General features: G+C 43.6%; 1 protein-coding gene across 2 annotated transcripts in view; it reads left to right on the top strand.

Moving 5' to 3' along the window:
- Positions 1-6,393: 6,393 nt before the first annotated feature.
- The window catches only part of PINX1 (PIN2 (TERF1) interacting telomerase inhibitor 1), a 64,072-nt gene continuing 49,738 nt past the window's right edge, over positions 6,394-20,727 (top strand). The window contains exons 1-5 of one of the 2 annotated variants that reach the window (XM_069850719.1): positions 6,394-6,432; positions 12,908-13,017; positions 15,451-15,543; positions 16,275-16,353; positions 19,910-20,002. In XM_069850719.1, coding sequence (XP_069706820.1) covers positions 6,414-6,432; positions 12,908-13,017; positions 15,451-15,543; positions 16,275-16,353; positions 19,910-20,002 — 394 coding nt within the window. In that variant the 5' untranslated portion in view covers positions 6,394-6,413. The remainder of the gene's footprint in view (positions 6,433-12,907; positions 13,018-15,450; positions 15,544-16,274; positions 16,354-19,909; positions 20,003-20,727) is intronic. The other variant, XM_069850720.1, reaches the window with a different exon arrangement.

Genomic DNA, 20,727 nt, shown 5'->3' with positions numbered 1-20,727 from the left:
ATGCAAATCCTTCAGTCTCCTGACACTGTTTCTCATGGGCTTTTTACCATCCCACCTACATTACAAGCCAGCCCAGACTGGCTTGTTCTCCTCTTACCTCTCCTGCACTGTATTTATAAAGCCTCTGTTTGCTGACAGTTGCACCCTTTCCTGCTGCTTTTGTCTGTAGCTGATGGTTTCTGAGGGTGCATCTGTGCAAGCTCTCTTGACCAGTTTGTAGATCTTGCAGTCCCTTCCCTGATCTACTCTCCTAGGTGAGATCAGGTTAGGTGACCTGAACCCAATCTGAGAGTGCCTGTCTCCCCATCAGCTCAGGTCAGCCTGGTCCTTAATGGTTTCTGAGCCTGCCTCCCGTTATCTCTTTTAAATTGACCTGTCCAAGGCTGTTCGCATCCCTGACCTGCTATCCGTGTTCTTGGGATCCTCATCTTCATCCCACCCATGGATTACACCCTGGCTTGCCCTTAAGGCCTGCTGGCTCTGAATTTTTGCTTTCTGACCTTCTTTGGACTGGTCCTCACCCTGCCTTGAATGCAGCTGAGCTATGCTTCCAACCCCAAAATATCAGTCATGACAATAAAATCCCACCAAAAAATCCATCCTGTGCCCATCAACATGAGTCTAATTCCTCAACAGCATCCAACTCTTTAGCACTCCTTTATATTTTAAAATATCTCCACAAGAAATGCAAGCTGTTAGTGCCTTAACTTTCACACCATGCCTGTACCTCAGTTTCCCTCTCTACAAACCACTGCTGCCTTTTCATCAGCTCCCTGCCTCCTCTGTTTGGATAACAACCTGCTTCAGTCTCACATCCCATAAAGCCCAGGCTGATGAAATAACAACAATGACAGCAGTAATAATAAAAATGCACTGTGCTCATGGAATAGAAGGAAAATTATCTGGATTTTCTGTCTGCTGCCTCCTTTGCCCATGCTCCCTCCAGCATCCCCCACCAGGCACTGCTGAGCTCTTCGCTGGTAGCACTTCTAGGAACATCACCCCCTTGCCTGGAGCCCATTTTCGCTCCTCGCCTGCCCCAGTAGCTGTTCTTTGAACCCCGCATCTCCTGGCTGCGGGCACTCGTTCTGACATCTTTTGCTCCATGGGTCAGACGTTGTTAATCTCTTGCTCCCTGCCTGGCACTTGATGGGCAGCTTCTCTCCTCCACTAATACAGCCTTATACCAGAGCTCACCTCTAATCCGTGTGTTCTCTCAAATCATCATCCTAAATCAAACCTGTCTTTTCATTTTAAGCTTTCCAGGCAGTCCTTGTCCCTAGTGCTTCCATCACACCTCTCCCAGGATTAGCTCAATAAGCATTTCCACTCTGCCCTCAGGCCATTATCGCACAACAGAGTCTGATTTGCCTCACAAATGACCTGTTGCACAGCCAGGACTCACATTCTATTTCATTACTTGCTTTACTTCTCCTATTTTCCCACTTCTCTTTTTCTGGCTGCCTCTCTTCTCCTTCCTAACATCTCCCTTGTTGATGGGGTATTTGTATGGGGTATAGAGAGGGAAAAATGGGTGTGTTGACTAACGCTGCTTCTTCTCGATTTGAACTTGGGCAATGCACCCAGATCTAGACATCTCCTGCAGGCATCTCGTGTTAGGAAACCTGAACCCCACCTGAGAGCGTAGGTCTCCCCATATCTGCTCCAAGGGGGTTATAACATGCTTATGGATCCCATCCCACTGTCTTCAGGGAGCAAGTGACTGGTGTAGACCTCTCTGTGGTGTTAGTCCATCACTGGTTCTCTTGGCTGCCCTTCTGCAGCTGCCGGATAGACAGGAAACCTAATTCCCCCTTCCATGGGTCTTCTCTGGTAGAGTGGTATCAGCAAGATGGGCATCAGGCTCAGACATGCTTGCAACCCTCCTCCATTTATCTGCTGTTTCAGTTTCTCTATACGGTTGGCTCTGTTCATCCCAGCTGGATCACTCCCTAAGACCCAGACACTTCAACCTGTGAGTGGCATCAAAGGAATTTCCCAAAGCCTGTGAGGACTGTGGAGCTGAAGCTGACAACACAGCACAGGCAGCAGCCACCCCGTGATTGATAACGATGTGCCAGGAGGAAAATACCCTGGTCAGACCTCTGAGTCCTAAATGATCTTTGCAGTGCTGGCTGTCAGGAAACACCTCCTTTCAAGTAAGACCCTTGGGAAGAATCACTGAAGAACTCCAAATGTAATGCCCACCAGGCATCTTTATCATTTTATTTTTTGAAGAAGAGCTACACTTCAACCATTCTGAGCACATTGGAAATAGGATTATAGGATTTTTTTTTTGAGGGCTATAATAATCCATATCAGCTGTTCTTTCTCTTGGAAGAAAATATATAAAAATACACTTATATATACACATACATTTTTCTTTCCTGTCACATCAGCTTTTACTTAGGTCTCTAACTGCTAAATAAAATAATTGCTTCTAGGTGGAATCTTCCCCTTTTGTGCCTATTACCTAATTTCACTGCCTCTGTGCACATTCATGTACTTAAATGTTTCTAGGATCAGTACCTTAGACTACTAATCTGCAAGAGTTGTGTCTATATCTGTGTAGAATAATTTGTACCTTGATCTCAAGCTTACTGTAAAGTAAATAGTCAGCAGGTATGATCTCATTTGTGTTTCGAGCCACGATCCTTTGCGAGCAGGGGAGTAAGACAGCTTTGGAAGCAGAAGTGCTCTGATGCAGTCGAATATTAAGTTGCAAAAACAAACAAGAAAAAAATCTCAATCTCAAGGCATCCTTTTAAAGAAATTATTTTCAATCTTCCACCTTCAGTTATGTCTTTATAGCATCTGACAACGGAAACGTGTGCAATGCTGCTACCTATTGGAGTGATCAAATACTGCACCCAGTTCTCAGCTAGAAGACATACACCTCTCCAGAAACAAAAATGGAAGCAGAATTTGGCTGGTGTGAAACGTCACACTCAAGTGAGCATTCCAACATTTAATGCATGGATGACACCACAATTTAGTTGATTGAGAGACCTAGAGACCTCAGAGGGATAATTCGTAAAAATGGCTATTACTGCCAGGAGGAGGACTTTGTTCAGAGAACACAGGTAGAAGGATGATTGAGGGGAGGATAATATCAATTTTTATTTCAGATCCAGTTGACAGTAAAGAGCAGCCACTGCTGAGAATCCTTGGGTGGTGATGAAAGGGGAGGAGGATCCTGGTGTGTGACTTGGGAGCACCAGAAAGCAGAGGGGGTGTCAGCTTGATAACTCACATAATCACAGAGCTTTTGGTGACATGAAATCTCATCTGGCCTCTCCTCCCTTAGGAAGAGAGCGGGCCTGATGGGATTCCACTACAGCTACGTGTAGAACCAGCTGGATATGGAAACTCCCTCCAAGAAAGATGGGCACCAGGAATTCTGGTTACTGACCTGCTTTATAGAATCACAGAATCATTAAGGTTGGAAAAGACCTCTAAGATCATCAAATCCAACCATCAGCCCAACACCACCGTGCCTACTAAACCATGTCCCAAAATGCCATGCCAACATGCTTGTTGAACACCCCCAGGGATGGTGACCCCACCACTTCCCTGGGCAGCCACTTCCAATGTTTCGCCACTCTTTCAGTAAAGAAATTTTCCCTAATGCCTAAACCAAACCTCCCCTGGTGCAACTTGAGGCCATTTCTTGTCCTATTTTCTTGTTAACTGGGAGAAGAGACCAACACCCACCGACCTCCCTACAACTTCCTTTCAACTGTAGACAGGATAAGGTCTTCCCTCAGCTTTCTCTTCTCCAGCCTATCCACATTACAGGAGGTGTGTTACACCCTGTTTAAGACCATCCCAGCAGGTCTTTGCTGTGTATGGATTTTCATAGATCATAGAATGGTTTGGGTTGGAAGGGACCTCAAAGACCATCCAGTTCCAGCTGAAGCTGACAACAGTAACCTTCCACTGGATCGGGGTGTTCAAAGCCTCATCCATCCTGGCCTTGAAAAACTCCAGGGATGGGCCATCTACAACTTCTCTGGGCAACCTGGGCCGGTGCCTCATCACCCTTACAGAAAAAAAATTTCTTCCTAATATCTCATACCTAATATCTTCCTTCTTTCAGCTTAAAACCATTCCCCCTAGTCCTATCCTTGCATTCCTTGATAAAGAGCCCCCACCAAGCTTTCCTGTAAGCAATTTTGTTAGGACAGGAAAAAAGAAAACAGAATGAAGGCTGTTGATTCTGATCTCCAGGGATTTCCTCTTGCAGAAAAACATTAAGTGAAAGCTTGAACACTCCTGCATACCTGGATATTTCCAGGTCCAAATTACGGTTCCTCTTCCTAAGGTAGGACAGCAGAGAAGCCAAAAAAAAAAAAAAAAAAGACAGATTTCAGGAGACCTCAGTAAGCTCAGAGCATGGCCAGGCAGTCTCTTAAATGGTTTATCAGTTAAGAATAGTCATTCCTTAATCTAACACTATTAAGCATGTCAATGCCTGACACCCAGCTGCAAGCCAGGACACAAGAAGTTAAAGCAAGGCCAACTAAGGCAGAGCCCATACAGGCATCAGGGTGAGCATGAGACAAATGAACAAATTGAAGGCACTGAATGAGATACAACCTGCAGCTGCAAAGCTTTATGCAGCGCAGCAGGCGTAAGAGAAAGACCAAAGGCAAGGCTGATCCGCTACACAGCAGAGGGGTTGGTGTGTGCGTGTGGGGGTGGTTCATCCAGTCAGTCTTCACTAAAAGGATTAGGTGCAACCAAGTGGCTAACACAATTAACCAGGGAGGCAAAGGGAAAAGATCTCTCTCCCAGGTAGCAAAGGATTGGAAAGTATTTACATGTTTTCATGTCAGTCAAGCTTGACAAATGTGACTTAGGAGTACACAGAGAACCGGCAAGAACACACACTGTGAGGATTTCTGGTGGATGGATGGGGGGTAAAGACTACAAAAGGACCAGCTTGGTAACATAGAATCATCACATCCCTAAGGTTGGAAAAGACCTCTAAGATGATCAAGTCCAACCGTCAAGCCAACACCACCATGCCTACTAAACCACGTCACAAAGTGCCACATCTACATGGTTTTTGAACACACAGGGCTGGTGACTTCACCAGTTCCCAGGACAGATGTTTCTAGTGCTTAACAACCCTCCCAGGGAACAATTTTTTTCATAATATCCAATCTGTACCTGCCCTGGTGCAACTTGAGGCAATTTCCTCTTGTACTAACATTTGTTACTTGGGAGAAGAGTACAACACCTGCCACACTACAGCCTCCTTTGAGAGAGCTGTAGAAAACAACGAGGTTTCCCTTCAGTCTCCTCTTCGATAGACTGAACAGACTCAGGTCCCTCAGCTGCTCCCATAATCCCTCTGCTCCAGACTCTTCTCCAGCTCTGTTGCCCTTCTCTGGATGCTCTCTCACCCCTTGATGTCTTTCTTGCACTGAGCTGACCAGAACTGAACACAGGATTCAAGGTGCAGCCTCACCAGTGCCAAGTACAGGGGTACAATCACTCCCTGTCCCTGCTTGCCACACCTTTTCTGATCCAAGCCAAGATGCCATTGGCCTTCTTGGCCACCTGGGCCACTGCTGGCTCATGTTCAGTCGCTGTCAACCAACACCCCCGGGTCCCTCTCCTCCAGGCAGCTTTCCAGCCAGACTTCTCCTAGTCTGTATTAACCTGCGTTGTACCAATCTAACTTTCCTGACTGACAGAACAGGCCTTCCAGAAGAAATTGTTTTAATTTCTGTTTTCTTAGTCTGTAAGTCCTTAGAGCCGGTCTTGCACTGTGTTCTCATAAACAAACAGGGAAACACAATCTAAATAAAAAAATAGAGAAGCAAAGCAATTTGAAAAGGTGAAATGCAGGCCTCGTAACCTGGTTGTCACCCAAATGGAAAGATGGATCCTCAAGAGTTGCGGGCAACACGTTCCGACCCTGGCAGGACTCAGTGCTCCCATTAATAACCTGATTTACTCCTCTCCCAGGATTCAGCTTGCCTATATCCCGCTGTTCTCAACCGCACACCGTGAGGCGACCGCAAGCGCTGCTGATCCCATCCCCTCAGTCCTTCCTCTCCCGCCATAACCCGCCCCACGACAGGCTCTGCCTGCGGGCCCCGCAGCTCCGCCCAGGATCAACGCTCTTCGGCTGCCCTCAAAACTGCCTGAGAAATATCCGCCTAAAAACGCCGCGAATAGCTCACATGCAACGTCTTACGCTTTTCTTGAACATTTACTTGAATATTATCAGGTATAAACACTCTATTTCTACTCGGCTGGCCGCTGCGCTCGTCTGGTTTAAGACTTTTAATCAGGCGTTTATTTAACGTCCTTTTTCTGCGCCCGGAGTAAGCAAAGGCCCCAAGGGGGGTGGGGGCGCGGTGCTGCTAGCGCGCCGCGGGACGCGGGAGGGCCCCAAGATGGCGATGCTGGCGGAGCGTGAGTGCTATTCCCTGCAAGCAGGAACCGCGCCGGCGGGGCCGAGGTGATCGGGAAGGAGCCGTTTCTCTGGGAACGTTCCTCCCCAGCCCTCCCCACTGCCCTTGGTGTCCCCCCGACACCGCCCCGGGGCTGGCGGCTCCGCGGTTGCGCGTTTGCGGGGTTCGGTCGCTTCCCGGCGCGAGGGGAGGCGTGCGAGGTCGTCGGGGAGGTTTCTGTGGCGCTTTTGGGGCTGGAATTTCTCTTTAGCCACGATGCTACTTTTCGTTGGTGTGTTAGAGAGCGAATCCCCCGAATCCCAGGGCAGGACTCGGCGGAGCCGCTTTAGTCCGCGCCCAGAGCGAGTATTTCTGGTCCTGCGTTTGGGCCTGAGTGTGAGCTAACAGCATCCTGGCTCGGATCAGCAATGGGGTGGCCAGCAGGAGTAGAGAAAGAGTCGTCCCCACGTACACAGTGCTGGTGAGGCCACACTTCGAATCCTGTGTTCGTTTTTGGGCCTCCCTGCGAAAGAAAAACAGAGGGACTGGAGCTTGTCTAAAGAAGGGGAAGGGAGCTGAGAATGAGGCTGGAGCTGTTTAGTCTGGAGAAGAGGAGGCTGAGGGGAGACCTCATCACTCTCTTCAACTTCCTGAGAGGAGGTTGTGGTGAGGTACGTGCTTTTCTCTTCTCCCAAGTAACAAGCATTAGGATGAGAGGAAATGGCCTCAAGTTGCAGCAGGGTAGATTTAGATTGCATGTTATAAAAGCGTCCTTCACTGAAAGGGTTGTCCAGCACTGGAACAGGCTGCCCAGAGCAGTGTTTGAGTCGCCATCCCTGGTGACATTAAAAGATGTGTGGTTATGGTGCTTAAGGACACAGTTTAGTGGTATACTTGGCAGTGTCCTAAGCAATTCTCCGATTCTGTGGTTGAGTTTAGCTCAACCTCTGGCCTGTATAGGGTACTTCAGAGATTAGCTAAGTTCTGGTTTGGGAGAAGTGAGAGTACAGGTGCTTCAGGTAAGGCAAATAAATCCACTGAACTCACAGGAGAACTCCAGGCAAGGCCATAGGCGTGTCTTATGCCTTTTGTGTAAGGGTGTTGCCAAGTAAATAATATTTGGATGTTTTATTATATGCAGCAAGATAATTTTGTTCAACCTTTTCTTGATATTCGCAACTTGTCATACTTAAAAAGGACCTACAGGAAAGCTGGGGAGGGGCTCTTTAACAGGGAGTGCAGGGATATGGCAGGTTGGAACAGTTTTAAGCTGAAAGAAGCGAGAAATGTTTTCCTGTGAGGGTGATGAGGCCCTGGCCCAGGTTGCCCAGGGAAGTCGTGGCTGCCCCATCCCTGGAGGTATTCAAGGTTGGGTTGAATGAGGCTTTGAGCAATGTGATGCAGTGGAAGGTGTCCCTGCTCATGGCAAGGGAATTGGAACTGGATGATCTTTAAGGTCCCTTCCAACTCAAATCATTGTGCAATTCTATGGTTCAAACTGTGCTTCTCTCTTAGCTCAGAGGTGGTGACTGAGGACTTGGGCTCCCTGTATTTAAAATAGCTGATTTAAAGGTTGGATGAATGTCGTGACTGACAACTCTTTCTCAGGCAAAGTTCCTCAGGTCAGGAAACAGAACTGTCTTGGAGCTGGCCAAAACAGGAACTAAAACTTTGCCGTCGTGTTTTCCAAGTTAAAGATGCATTCCTGCAAAGCAGCCTTTTCGAGTGAACGTTATGTCTAGTCTAAATCTGCCCCTCCAGCTTATACCCATTGCCTCTAGTACTATCACTACAAGCCTTTGTAAATAGTCCCTCCCTGGCTTTCTTGTAGGCTCCCTTCAGGTACTGGAGGGTTGTTCCAAGATCTCCTTGGAGCCTTCTCTTTTCCAGGCTGAACAACCCCACCTCTCTCAGCCTGAACACTCCAACCCGGCCTTGAAGACCTCCAGGGATGAGGCAGCCATCACTTTTCTAGGCAACCTGGGCGAGGGCCTCCCCACCCTAATCGTGAAGAATTTCCTCCTAATGTCTAATCTAAATCTTCCCCCTTCCAATTTAAAGGTTGAGTAAAAAGGCCAAACTTCTTAACTGTACCTTTGTATGCAGTGGGATTAATACACTTCAGTCTGAGTATGGTTAGTGGTTTGGGGAAGCTTTCTGGGCATCCTTAATGTGAGAGCACAAGGTCTAGTGAATTTATTTGCTTGACTGAAGGAAAGATGGACTTAAGTATAATGACTGATTAGAAAATGCAGTTTCCAGTGGAAGATACGTGTGTGAATGGAGGAAAACAAAATTGCATTTATATATGTAATTTTCTGATTGTTTTAGATGTAAACTTTGTTGGTATCATATTTCAGAGTTTGTTAATTATTTGAGTTCAACACTTCACATTTTAGTATGTGATGCTGTGTTAGGTTCCCTTCTGAATGTAAGGAATTCTGCAATCAATTGACTTAAAAACAAATCTAGTTGCCAAGAGCCGCGTTTGCAGAGCTGTGTGCCTTTGTTCATTGCCTTCTTCTGCAGTTAAAATTGTGAAGCCATTACTTCTGATGCTTTTATTAATACTCATCCTAAAAAAGAGTTGAGGAGGGTAAGTGGTTTTACTGCAGCTGTTTTACTGCACACATTTCAGGCTCATAAAATAACAAGAAGTATTGAGTGCAAATTTTAACACTGGAAATTCCTTTTTTTTTTTTTTTTTTTACTGTGAGGTGTGGCCAAACACTGGACCAAATTGTTTGGAGAGATTGTGGAGTATTGATCCATGGAGATAGAATCATAGAATAGTTTGAGTTGGAAGGGACCTTAAAGATCATACAGTTCCAACCCCCCTGCGATGGGCAGGGACACCTCCCACTGGATCAGGCTGCCCAAGGCTCACCCAATCTGGCCTTGAACACCTCAAGGGATGGGGCAGCCACGACTTCCCTGGGCAACCCGTGCCAGTACCTCACTATTCTCATAGAGAATGTATGGGTAAGTTTGCCTGTTGCAATGCCTTTCATGTAGCTGTTCCTTAGAATTCTACAGATTAACTGATGTTTTGACCCGATTACGTTATGTTTTATGATCTAATGAAAGCAAATTGTACGAAATTTCAGGAAAAATATGCCTATGTACACACTATTAGACAGTACAAACACACTGATGCCAACTATTTAAATGATTTAATTTCTAAACCATGCACTCCTCCCTGTATCCTGCAAATCATTATCCAAGCAATAAGAAATAATTTAAGCACACCAGGACTACTGTCTTGAGCTAGACCAACATACTCTGAATCTAGAGTTTATTTAAGACTTATCACTTTACAATTACAGCATCAGGTGTTGCCCATTTTGAGGAAAGACACAGCTTCCCTTCTAAGGAATATACAAATCCATTCTCAATACATTTAATCTTTGTCAGAGCTCAGTGCCAGACTGGACATGGTCCTGGGCGACCTGCATGGGTAGGACGTTGAAGCAGATGATCTGGAGAGATCCTTCCAGCTTTTGTGATGCTGCGGACTAAACTGAGAAAGGACAAAATTGATTTTTCTGGGCTTGTTTAGTGTGAATTTAAAAAATGTATCAATTACAGAAATGATTTGCCTTTTATTTTTCACTTATTTTTAACTCTTTTTAACTTTTAATAAACTTTAACTGCCTGTCTTACTGGTGCTTATTAGGAAAAATGACATATGTTAGTGATGGGTTTCAGAGCTTGTGTTAAATATAAAATCTCTTCTGTGGGCCATGTATTTTTTTCTGTTCATTAGAGAAATTTAACCTGTTTATAATTACATGTGTTATCACTGCATGTGGGCACACAGCAGGGATTTGGGTAGAACTGGTAAGGAACTTTTAGAAATTATGTTAAACTCAAATCTGTAGGCACAGACTTAGTCTGGGTAAAATGGTTCAGCAAGCAATCTTATTCAAGTTTTAGGATATCTAAGTGAGGAAGTATCTGTAGGAATGCTGCTTTTCTCCACTGGATGGTGCTGCTTGCCCACAGTTTCCTTACTATCAGAATCATTTTATGAGAGCAGCCCCGAAGATTGCTGTTAACTTCTGAGCTGAATTTTTTAGCTACATGGTGGTGTATTGTTTCCTGTCTCACTTTTAAGGCATCAGTGAGCAAATATTTCTGATAAATAGTTGACTAAACAGTCTTTTGTGTTGTTTGGAGAGGAGAGATGTTTTCATCGTTTGGGTGTGGCTTGAAGTTGTTCCCGGTTTTCTTGAACACTTCCCCAAAGTTGCTTTATTTTCATGCATCTAGCTTACTATATTTGAAAATAAGAGTGCATTAACCTGGCAGAAACCTGAGGATTAATCCCACAGCGGTGGTCAAATACCTGGACTGAAAGAGCTGGGAAAGGGGAGGTCTCTTAAAATTTCAAGCTTGAGAAATTAGGTGTCCTTGCATTTTGTCACTAGGGGTCTCCTGGGAGTGAAACATCTTGGAGCTTCTCTGCGGAGAGATTCAGAAAAATTAATAGAAGATAACTTCTAAAGTGGATTAATTGAACTACATCAAACAACTCCCGTTGGAAGTTAATTTAGATTCACATATTCAGTTGGCATGGATTTCCTTTACTCTGTAGACAAAACCTTGGAGACAAGGGGTGGCTTTGCAATTGGAAGAATTGCGTTGAATTTGTTTTCTCAGCGTTTGCAAAGTCATCAGCTGGGGAACTGGTTACAGAGAGCATCACAGAATATGGGTGCGCTTAAAATGTTTTTATGGTTAGTGTTAGAAAAAGGCATCGGACGCTTGAGTTGTGGTCGCTGAGTGGGGGGAAGTTGATGTTAATTGAGAAATTTTTAAACAAAAGGACAAATTAAGAAATGTAATTATAAAGGAGGGGTACTGCTCAGCTGGGTGGCATAACCTCTATTAAATTACTTCATTTTATTTTCATTTATGCTGTTTGCTTCACTGTTGGCTACTGACAAAAGTGACAGCCAGGGTGTTTCCTGGTTTTATAGGACTTAGCTTTTGCAGCCAGCTTGATAGCTTTTTAATTCTTTCACCTCACAAGCTGCTGGAAACTTGGATCCTTTGCATCTTGGATGAGGGAAGATGGCAAAGCACATTAATTGTCCCAGATTCCTCGTCAGTGCTTTGAAGACTGCAGTAAATGAGTGAAGTGAGCCATGCATTTAAAATTGCCGTCCACAGTGGTGCTTCCCCACCTTTTGTTAGTGGCACAGGTAGGGCTGGTAGGAGATGCTTCTCTGAAGGCTGCCTGCTGGAAATGAGTTGTTGTTTTCCTAGAGGGAAGTGAGCCAAAATGAGTGCTTGTCAGTTCCTCTCACAGTACTGTAAAATCTTTTTTTTATGGACTGTTTGGGATTTTATGGAATTTTTATCAGAGTATTATTTGTATGGGGCTGCGACACAGCACCTATTTTGAGCTTCAAAGCTTTGGAAGTATGCTAAAAAAAGCCACCATCATGCATAGTGACAGCAATGGTTCTTCTTTAAGAACAAAACAAAACTGGGCAAAAAATGAATCAAATATTCTGCCCCTCTGGCCCAAATCCTAAGCGCTGCGTTAGGGAAAGATGACTTCCTGATTACATTGAAGGTTCCTCAGTGGACTTGGCTTCTCCCTGGCTTTGCATGGCCTTGGGTTAAGTGGTTGGTTTTGATCCACAGTTTCCTATCGTGTTTAATGAAGTTTTGTAATCTTCCTGTCTCTCGTTCTTTGTTTGTCTTGTTTATTTAGGTTGTCTTCCTGCATGGATTATGTGCACGCTTAAAGCAACTGGTTAACAGTGCTAGCATTTCTTCCTTGATTTCAATGAAGTTGTTCCTGATGGTAGAGTCCCCTGCACGCATGTGTGCTGGAAGACTGTAGTTTCTGTAGCGCTGTCCTTAGGACAAAGGAACCTTGATTCTTGTCTGGATCTCTTACCACCTGCAGTAATTTCCGCTGACTACAGTATGTGAATAAACCATTCTGTGTCAAATCCCACTGGTTTGTCTCCTGTGATTTAGTTTCTTTGGTGACTTGTTTGAATTTTGACTTCGCTTTAGTTATGAAGGCAAATATTAAAACTTCTGTGTTCTGGTTAGAAGGAACACTGGCCAGTGGATGTTGTTCAGGACTGGGAAAGCCAGCACTGAAGTCTCATCCCCTGTAGATTTCATGTTGAAGCCAGATGTAAAACAAAATTGAAATAAATATGGAATTTATGTCTGTGCACCTAAGCGGTAATCCTTAAAGCCTTCCCTGAATTGCGGCTCATCCTTTGGGAGGACAACTTCCATAGCAATTTTACTTCGGCATTCTTCAGATTAATAGTTATAATTATTACTGGAATTTTTTTTTTTTTTGCAGCGTAAGGTTTAGTGAAATTAAATCTGGAGAATGTGTTTGCTCTGGCACAGATTCTGGGTTTTTCTTGCAATGAAGAGCTTTTCTTGAACTGATAAAATGCTGAAAACACTGTGGAAATGTAAAAAGAACTTGTTTGAATTTTTCCTCCCTGCTGTAGCCCGTAGAAAGCAGAAGTGGTCTGTGGATCCGCGAAATAGCGCTTGGAGTAAAGATGATTCTAAATTTGGCCAGAAGATGCTGGAAAAGATGGGCTGGTCCAAAGGAAAGGTATGTTCTAAAGGAGGGTTGTCTATCTGGAAGGTGGAAGACTGCAAGGGGACTCTTGACTCAGTGTTTAAGACAGCCATGTTCTTCAATATGATTTATTCTCTAAACTGCACAAAGAATTTGAGCAATAGTAGATTTCTACATTTTGTTACACAAGTACTTGCTTGCTTGTGCCTGTCTTGCTTTCCAGCTTTTCCCCCCTCTCTTTGACAAGGTGATGTCTCCACGTAAGAGCAGGGATTGGCTCTTTGAATCAGATAGTGGTTAGACAAGTTGCCTTTATAGAATCATAAAATGCTTTGGGTTGGAAGGGACCTTTAAAGGTCATCCAGTCCAACCCCCCTCCAGGGGCATCTTTAACCAGATCAGATTGTTCAGAGCCCCATCCAACCTGACTCTGAATGTTTCCAGGGACGGGACCTCCACTACTTCCCTGGGCAACCTGTGCCAGTGTTTCACCAGTGTTTATGCCTCCAGTTGTCTCTCTGGCTTTTGGTACGGCTTAAAGAAACTCCAGGGCCTGCTTTAATGTTTCGCTTGTTTTTAAAGGTTACTTCCGATCTGTTCCCTAAATGGCCATAATGCAGTGTTTTGCGAGCTGTGTTATTACTTCCCAGCCTGTACCTGTTGGGTGAGGTGTCCATGAACAATCTCTAGGTCAGTGCAGAGAGCTGCAGACTGCTCAGCTGCCTCTTAAAAGCAATTCAGCTTCCACAGAGGCACCTTAGAAAAGCTGAGATTTGGGCCTTAATATCAGCATCTTTAATGAAATGAAGGCATGCCACTTCCCACAGTATCTCTGTAATTCTTGTCCTTGATTTCCACTCCTAGTCTTTTTTTAAAGAGGAATAAAATTAGGACCATTCTCAAGTGTGGATACACTCAAACTTAGAAAAATAAGCCTACTCTTGGATTTCTCAGTGTAGCCTGCTGTTGCCCGAGTTGACTGACAGCACAGATAAATCTGGTTTCTAATTGCCTCTAATTTCATGAACAAGCAGTACTATCTGATTCAAAGACTGCTCAAGTGAAGGAACTGGCATTGGTTTCACTGGGCTTTAGACCAGGTTGTTAATAGTATGGAGCCTTAGTACTTTTTTGTGAACTTTATGCTTTAGCGTTTTATGTGTCCAAGATTAAAATAAAGTGTAAACCAGAGTAGAAAGAATGCCATTAAACGTTCTGATTGGATTTTAGGCAGCCAGCTTCTCTGTCCGTAGGTAACACCTTTGCCATTATGAACACTGTGTCAGGGTGAGAAAGCAAGACCTTATGTCATTTTATATGTCATCCGCTCCTCATCTTCACAATATTGTTTCCTACTTGAGTTATGGGGCCTTCCTTTGCAACAGTTACAGCTGTAAGAGAAGGATTTATATCTCCGTTCCACTACAAACTCAGACAAATGGAACCTTAGCTTGATGAAACTAATGGGAAAAGCCCATCTGTGCAGTGAAATTAAGCTGCTTACACTAGTCCTGTTATTAGTTGCGTTGGAATTGGGTCATGGCAGGATGTGTAGCCAAGTGTCCTGCTGGGTTCCATACTTTTTGGTTAGCAGAAGTTTCAAGGTAAATTTTCCACCCCACTGACCAAATAAACTCTAGTGTATTCACAATAGCAACAGCATTTTTCAAATGTGCCTAGGATATATCCACAGGGGTTCTCTCCTCCACTTCACCACATACGTGTTCGTTACAGCCATGTCCTTCAAGGATGGTTTGTTACTAGTGACAGAGTATGGAAAAAAGCAGGTAGATCCAGGAATACAGCTTTAAACCAAATGCTTTGTCTTTTTCCTCCCCTAATCGTATACTGAGGAAAGATAATACTGGGCCTCAAGATTGCTTCCCAGATTTAAATGATTATGGATTTTAGGATAGACAAACTCAATGTTTGTTCTCTCCAGTATCTTCATCAAATTGTGAGTGTGAACGAAGTGTAAGAAGTCCTTAGTGTCTTGCTAGCTCCAGGCTGATCCTCCCCATCCTCTGCTTCCCTCCCATATAACTTCGTTCTTTGTAGTACATTCCATGTGGCATCAGTCTTACAGCCGTCACACAGCTGCCTTCCCAACAACAGAGGTATTTGTGGTGAGAAGCATGTTCTTTTTATGTAGTGTCTTGTTTTAAAACTGTAAACACTTTGGACTTGCCTAGGAATGTGAACTGGCTTCCTGGTTAATCACTCAACTACTTAATGTTGTTGCTATTTAAGTGTTTGTAATACTTTGCTGGAGGCTTAAGTATTAAATCAAAAAAACTTAATATCTCGTGTGCTAATGCCTGTGAATGAATTCAGTTACAGGCAAGTAAATAAATAGCAAGTTGTAGTTTCTTGCTGTATTTCGTTGCCAACTGTCTTAGAGTACAAAAGCTGTAGCTTAGTCACTGCTGTAAAACCCTTACGTTTTTACCCTTAAATCCTTATTAGGGTCTTGGGGCTCAGGAGCAAGGAAACACAGAACATATCAAGGTTCAGGTGAAAAACAACATGCTGGGGTTAGGAGCGACCGTCAAGCATGAGGTGAGCTCTAGACCCAGGTAAGGAAATGGCTCCCATTTCAGCTAAGGCACTGCCTGAGTAATGGGATGTTAATGAAATCCGTTGTCCCATCTGGTGGCAGTATGCATCTCTGCAGACATCTCTGCAGAAACTCTTGACCTGGAGTTTAATTCTACTTTATTGAGTGTTCGAGGAGCAAGCACCTGCTTCAAATGTTACAATGAATTCTAGGAGCAGGCTGCTCAGGGATTTTTATGCTTCCAAGCAAATTTCCAAAATACTTTTTCTCCCTGTGTCTTCTGCCCAGTTTAGCTGTATACCATCTGTCACTCTTCATGATACACCTTTCTGACTGGAGTTTGGGTACATAGGCAGAGGAAAATGTGATTCTAAAGGTGCCTGAATCATATTGACATTTTAAATAACTCTGTTGCAAAAAAAATCACACTAGTATTTTCTGTCTGTTTTTGTAAACATCTTGCACAGACAGGGGACATATGGAGCAAACAGCAGCTCAGTTGTTTAAGGACTTGGGAACACAACTCTCATCGTTCCTATACTTTGTGGTGGCCGTAGGGAGCTGTTGTTAGCATTGCCACCTGTGGAGCTTCTAAGGGTCCCTCCTGCCCACAAGGATTGAGTATATGTAATTAAGCAACTTCCTAGATTGCAGAGCGTTAATATCTGTCTTAGCAAAGCTTCTGTTAGTTCTGAGATCTTTTGCCTTGTGTTTATGTGGGTGATATTTACAGGACAACTGGATTGCTCATCAGGATGACTTCAACCAGCTTCTGGCTGAACTGAATAATTGCCATGGACAGGGTGAAACAGGTAGGTTCATGCTTTGCTCAGTCAGAGGCTGGAAGTTTAGCGGAGTTTCCATTCTTCATTTTAAAAGGCCAGCTGGGGCCCTGTCCTTTGGGCTGCTGATAGCTGAGGCTGACGACTCCCCCTTCTTCCCCCAAATTAGTGGGAGCTGAAGAAACATGTTGCCATCAATGACCATGCTTGAGATTGTCTGCCTGGATGTGTGGATATTAGTGGATTGATTCTGCTCTCAATCAGGACTCTATTAAAGGCTTTCGTTGGGGAAAGCAAACATAAAATTTTGAACTTGTTCCTTTTATCCGAGACCATGATATAGGACACCTTTGCTGGGATGTGCCGTAGCAGTGCTTGTTTCTTTATAAAGCAACCAGAGCCGATATGAAGGCTGATAACATGATCACTCACCATTGCGATGCATTTGCCTTGCTTTCACTAATGAACTGTCACACCTGGCTTCCATGCTCTGGTGGTTTCTTAAATACCTACTTTTCCTGTCCTCAGACTGCTGCTGCTTGGCTTTTGACTCAGAGTTATGCATCTCTGTTTTGAGTGTGGTATGATGTGATTTATGTAGCCCTGATGTAAAGCACACCAGTGTGGAAACCACAGAACTTTCCCAAAAGGGCTATTTATAAAGTCACTTAATTTTGAAAAGCTTTGTACAGTTTCACTGTGATTTGTAAAAATAAAGTTATGCTAAACTGGCGATTGTGAGCTTACAGAAAGAATTGTACAAATCAAATGGTCTGTCATTTCTCCTTGAGTTAGACTGATGCGTGTCTCATGTTTAAACTCTTCTTGTATATCTAAACAGCTCTCTGTGGAGTGTTGTTCAACCAAGTCTTCTGTTTGAACACAGCAAGTCTGTCCGCGTGGTGCTGGTGGCAGAGTTGTCAGCTTAGTGAATTTAGCAGCTTTCATTCGTTCATTCTTAACATCTGAGCACAGGACGTTTTCTAGGAGAGGAAAAGGAGAAAATCAGTTAGCAAGAAGGATCAAATTCGGTTTCTAATCTTAAAAAAACTAGGATTAAAATTCTGAACCTGATGCCTTTTTTTTTTTTTTTTAATTCCTGTGTGAGCTATCCTTGTGCATCGGTGCCCTAATCATGGCATGTGCTAGGTACAGTAGTTGAAGTCCTCAAGAGGTAGAATAGCATATCGTAGGGAAATTCCAGAAGTTCCTTTCTACTTTTGTAACCAAATACTGCCAAGTTTCAACTTGAGCTATGGGAAGATCAGCTTGGTGTAACTGGTGGGAAACCTGCAAGCTGATGAGCAGAGAACTGAAAGGACTTGCCCAAGGACACAGTGAGTCAGCACAGAGGCAGGTTCATTTAGCGAAGCTGTCTTGTTTCCTAAATCTGTGCGGTATTCCCGAGGTCATCTGCACTGATGCAAAGTGGCCCCTGAAAACTGCATTTCTCCCTATTGTACTCATTTATTTTTACTTGATCTTTTTAGGGGCTGGGACAAGAGTTTTCAGTGACTGAAGACAAATTTGGATGCATGTTGAAAACTCTCAGTCAGAATCACATTTGGTGGTTTGCAGACTTCAAGCCATGCTCTGGAACTTGTTTTTTTGGCACTTGGTTAAGCTGGCAAAACTCATCCAGATACCTTTTCCTGCAACTGTGCTACAGGATCAAATGTTGCATTATTTGCCATCATCCAGTTTCAAATTGCATTAAAAGTCAGCAGGAAAACTTTGCTGTCCTTGAACAACTGGCATAGTTGCCAGAGTTGGAGGAGTGTGGTTAAAGATTGGGAAGGAAGGGTCTCGTGGTGGTTAGTATGCCAACATTCAACTACTCTTGATCTACATAACTTTTTTTGTTTTCTAGCTGAGCACCTAGTGAGGAGTTTTGATTCCTGACTCTTTTACTGGGATATGAAGTGATGACGACTGTGTCCCTTTCCCGTTTGTAAAACAGGATGCTTCGGAATATTCATCTATATACAAATCTGTATAGATTTGCTGTAGAAATGACACGTAGCTTTATTGCTATGACTAAATAGCTTTTAAAAAGCACATTAATACTCCTGCAGTGCTTGCTCAATTTGTCAGAGGATTTACCAGTCACTAGAAGACACAGGGATGTACCTACCTGTCCATTGCAAGTGCCTGCACGTTTCAGCAGTGAATTCCTCCTTGAAGGCACGAGGTGGTGCTGCTGCCCCTTTTGCTGTAAGAATAAAACCCTGTGGAAATCCTTTGCTGTGTGATGTTCTCTCCCATACAAGTGGATTGGCATCATCTTTGTTCAGGGTATTTTAGATGTGGTCCTTACTTTCCCCATAGACCATTTTTATTGAGGATTTTCAAGTTGACTGCTAACTCTAAAACTGGGTTTTTTAGTCCTTCTTCTTCTAATTAGGGCTTAGTGGGTAAATGGAAGAGTAGATCTGTGCTTTCTGGTAGTCAGCTCTCCCACTCCAGGCTGCGAGTTTCATTTTTAGGTCAATGACTCTCATCAGATGTCACTACCTATCAAGCAGTGAAGTGCTGTAATTCCAGTGTCAGAAAAGCTTGGTCTGCAGAGCTTTTAGGGGTGGGATTATCTGAAAAAGGTGACTCAACTTATCCCTCAGGGCATGGGTTCATTTCCGTACCCATCCCAGTTACCACTGAGAGGAAAAAAAACCACCTTACCAGAGTAGCCTTTTCTGAGGTTGCACAGTGGAGAATCCTGTGGTGCCTCTCTCTTGTTGGGACAGGACTAATACTTATTGACCAGACAGCAGATTACCTCCTCCTGAGAACTTCTTATAATTCCTGAAAATTTCTTACACTCTATGTATACAAAGAGTACATCTGTACCAGTAAAATAACCTGCCACAGCACAGGAACTTGATATCTCTGTTGTGAAGTAGTTAGACTAATCCTTCATGTGGTTGTGACCTGTACAAGCTAACATTTCTCCAAACAGCTCCTGAGTGAATTTGGGAGTCAGCCAACCCCACGACCATTCCCAGTGGACAGTTTGGATGTAGCCCCTCTTCTGGAAGCTAGGAAAAATAAATAATATGGATGTAGCTATTTGTAATACCTGGCCTTAGGGACAGAAAAGCTCTGCCACTGTTTAATTTCCTTACACAGATGCATCAGACTGTGTCCGGATAGAGGCACTTTGTGTAGTGTTAGAAGTGAAAAGCCTGTCTGTGGGATTATGTTTTCCCTTTTTTTTTCTACCCAGTCACGTTCGGTGTCTTATTTTGTACTATTTATGACATCTATCTCAGACTTTGGCATTGGACATATTTTGTAAAAAACAACACAATAAATCATGACCTGTTATTCTTTTCTTAGTACAGAAATGGTGTTAAATTAAACTTTGCCATTGACCTGGAGTACCTGTATCTGTCTTTTTAAATTATAGATTGGAAATGGGAAGGGAATGTGGCAAAAAAAATCAAGCAGTAACATGCTTCCTTCAGTAGGCAGTTGTGATACATTGTTGAGACTTAGTTTTGAGAGAGAAAATCAAATACACTGACGTTTGAATTTGGTGGTTTCAGTGCCTATAATAAAAGTTGTAATCTTTTTGGCATTTTCTTAGAGTCTGCTGTGAATAATCAGAAGGCGACATTCAGTCTTGAAGAAAAATCCAAATTGTCCAAGAAACGTGTCCATTATATGAAGTTTGCAAAAGGTAAGAGGAATTTTGTTGTTTCATAAGCTCTAGCCAAGATTAGGAAAAAATCCTGTGGGTCAAGGTGATCTGTTGCCTTCTGTGATCTATATTTGGCAAGTAAAATCTGGGGTTAGAAATACTCCCTGCAGCAACTTACTTAAAGCTATAATACACTGTTCCTCTTTATTTTGGACAGTTTTAGATGGTTTTAGGCTGCTGTTGAATAAAACAATTCCTGTCTGAAGGGACTGAAGGAGCTGAATAAAGAAACAGTGACTATTCTAAATGATCTGTGTGTGGGCAGGGGATAGGAGGGGGAGGCAGAGGTGATAACAGTTACTTGGGCATCCGCACTGTGCTATCCTCCACAATCTCCAGTAACCCCTGCTCAGAGATCATGTGGATAAGATCAGTGATCAGATTAAACCTGAATGCAGGAGGAGGAAAGCCCTCTTACATCTATCAGGTGCTTTATTGGATAAATCAGGACAGTGGTTGGTAGCCGCAAAAACTGTATCAAGAAGTCATGGAGTTTAGTGATTTGTTCCTTTCTTAGAATGACAACGTTATTTCAGCCACTCCTGGGTTTTGGCTCTTGACTGTTGTTTGATCCCTTCCTCTATTTCTCTGTTGGTTGCATTCCCCTTTCACATACCCATGTGCATGCAGTGTCTGTATTTGTGTGTTTCAGTGTATGGATGGGATTGTTTTCCAAGAATGGCTGATTTATTGTACTTAAAGCT

This window comes from Phaenicophaeus curvirostris, chromosome 2, assembly GCF_032191515.1.
Source record: "Phaenicophaeus curvirostris isolate KB17595 chromosome 2, BPBGC_Pcur_1.0, whole genome shotgun sequence".
Lineage (NCBI taxonomy): Eukaryota > Metazoa > Chordata > Aves > Cuculiformes > Cuculidae > Phaenicophaeus > Phaenicophaeus curvirostris.
The sequence above is the reverse complement of the archived record's forward strand: the minus strand, read 5'-3'. Positions and strand labels throughout refer to the sequence as shown.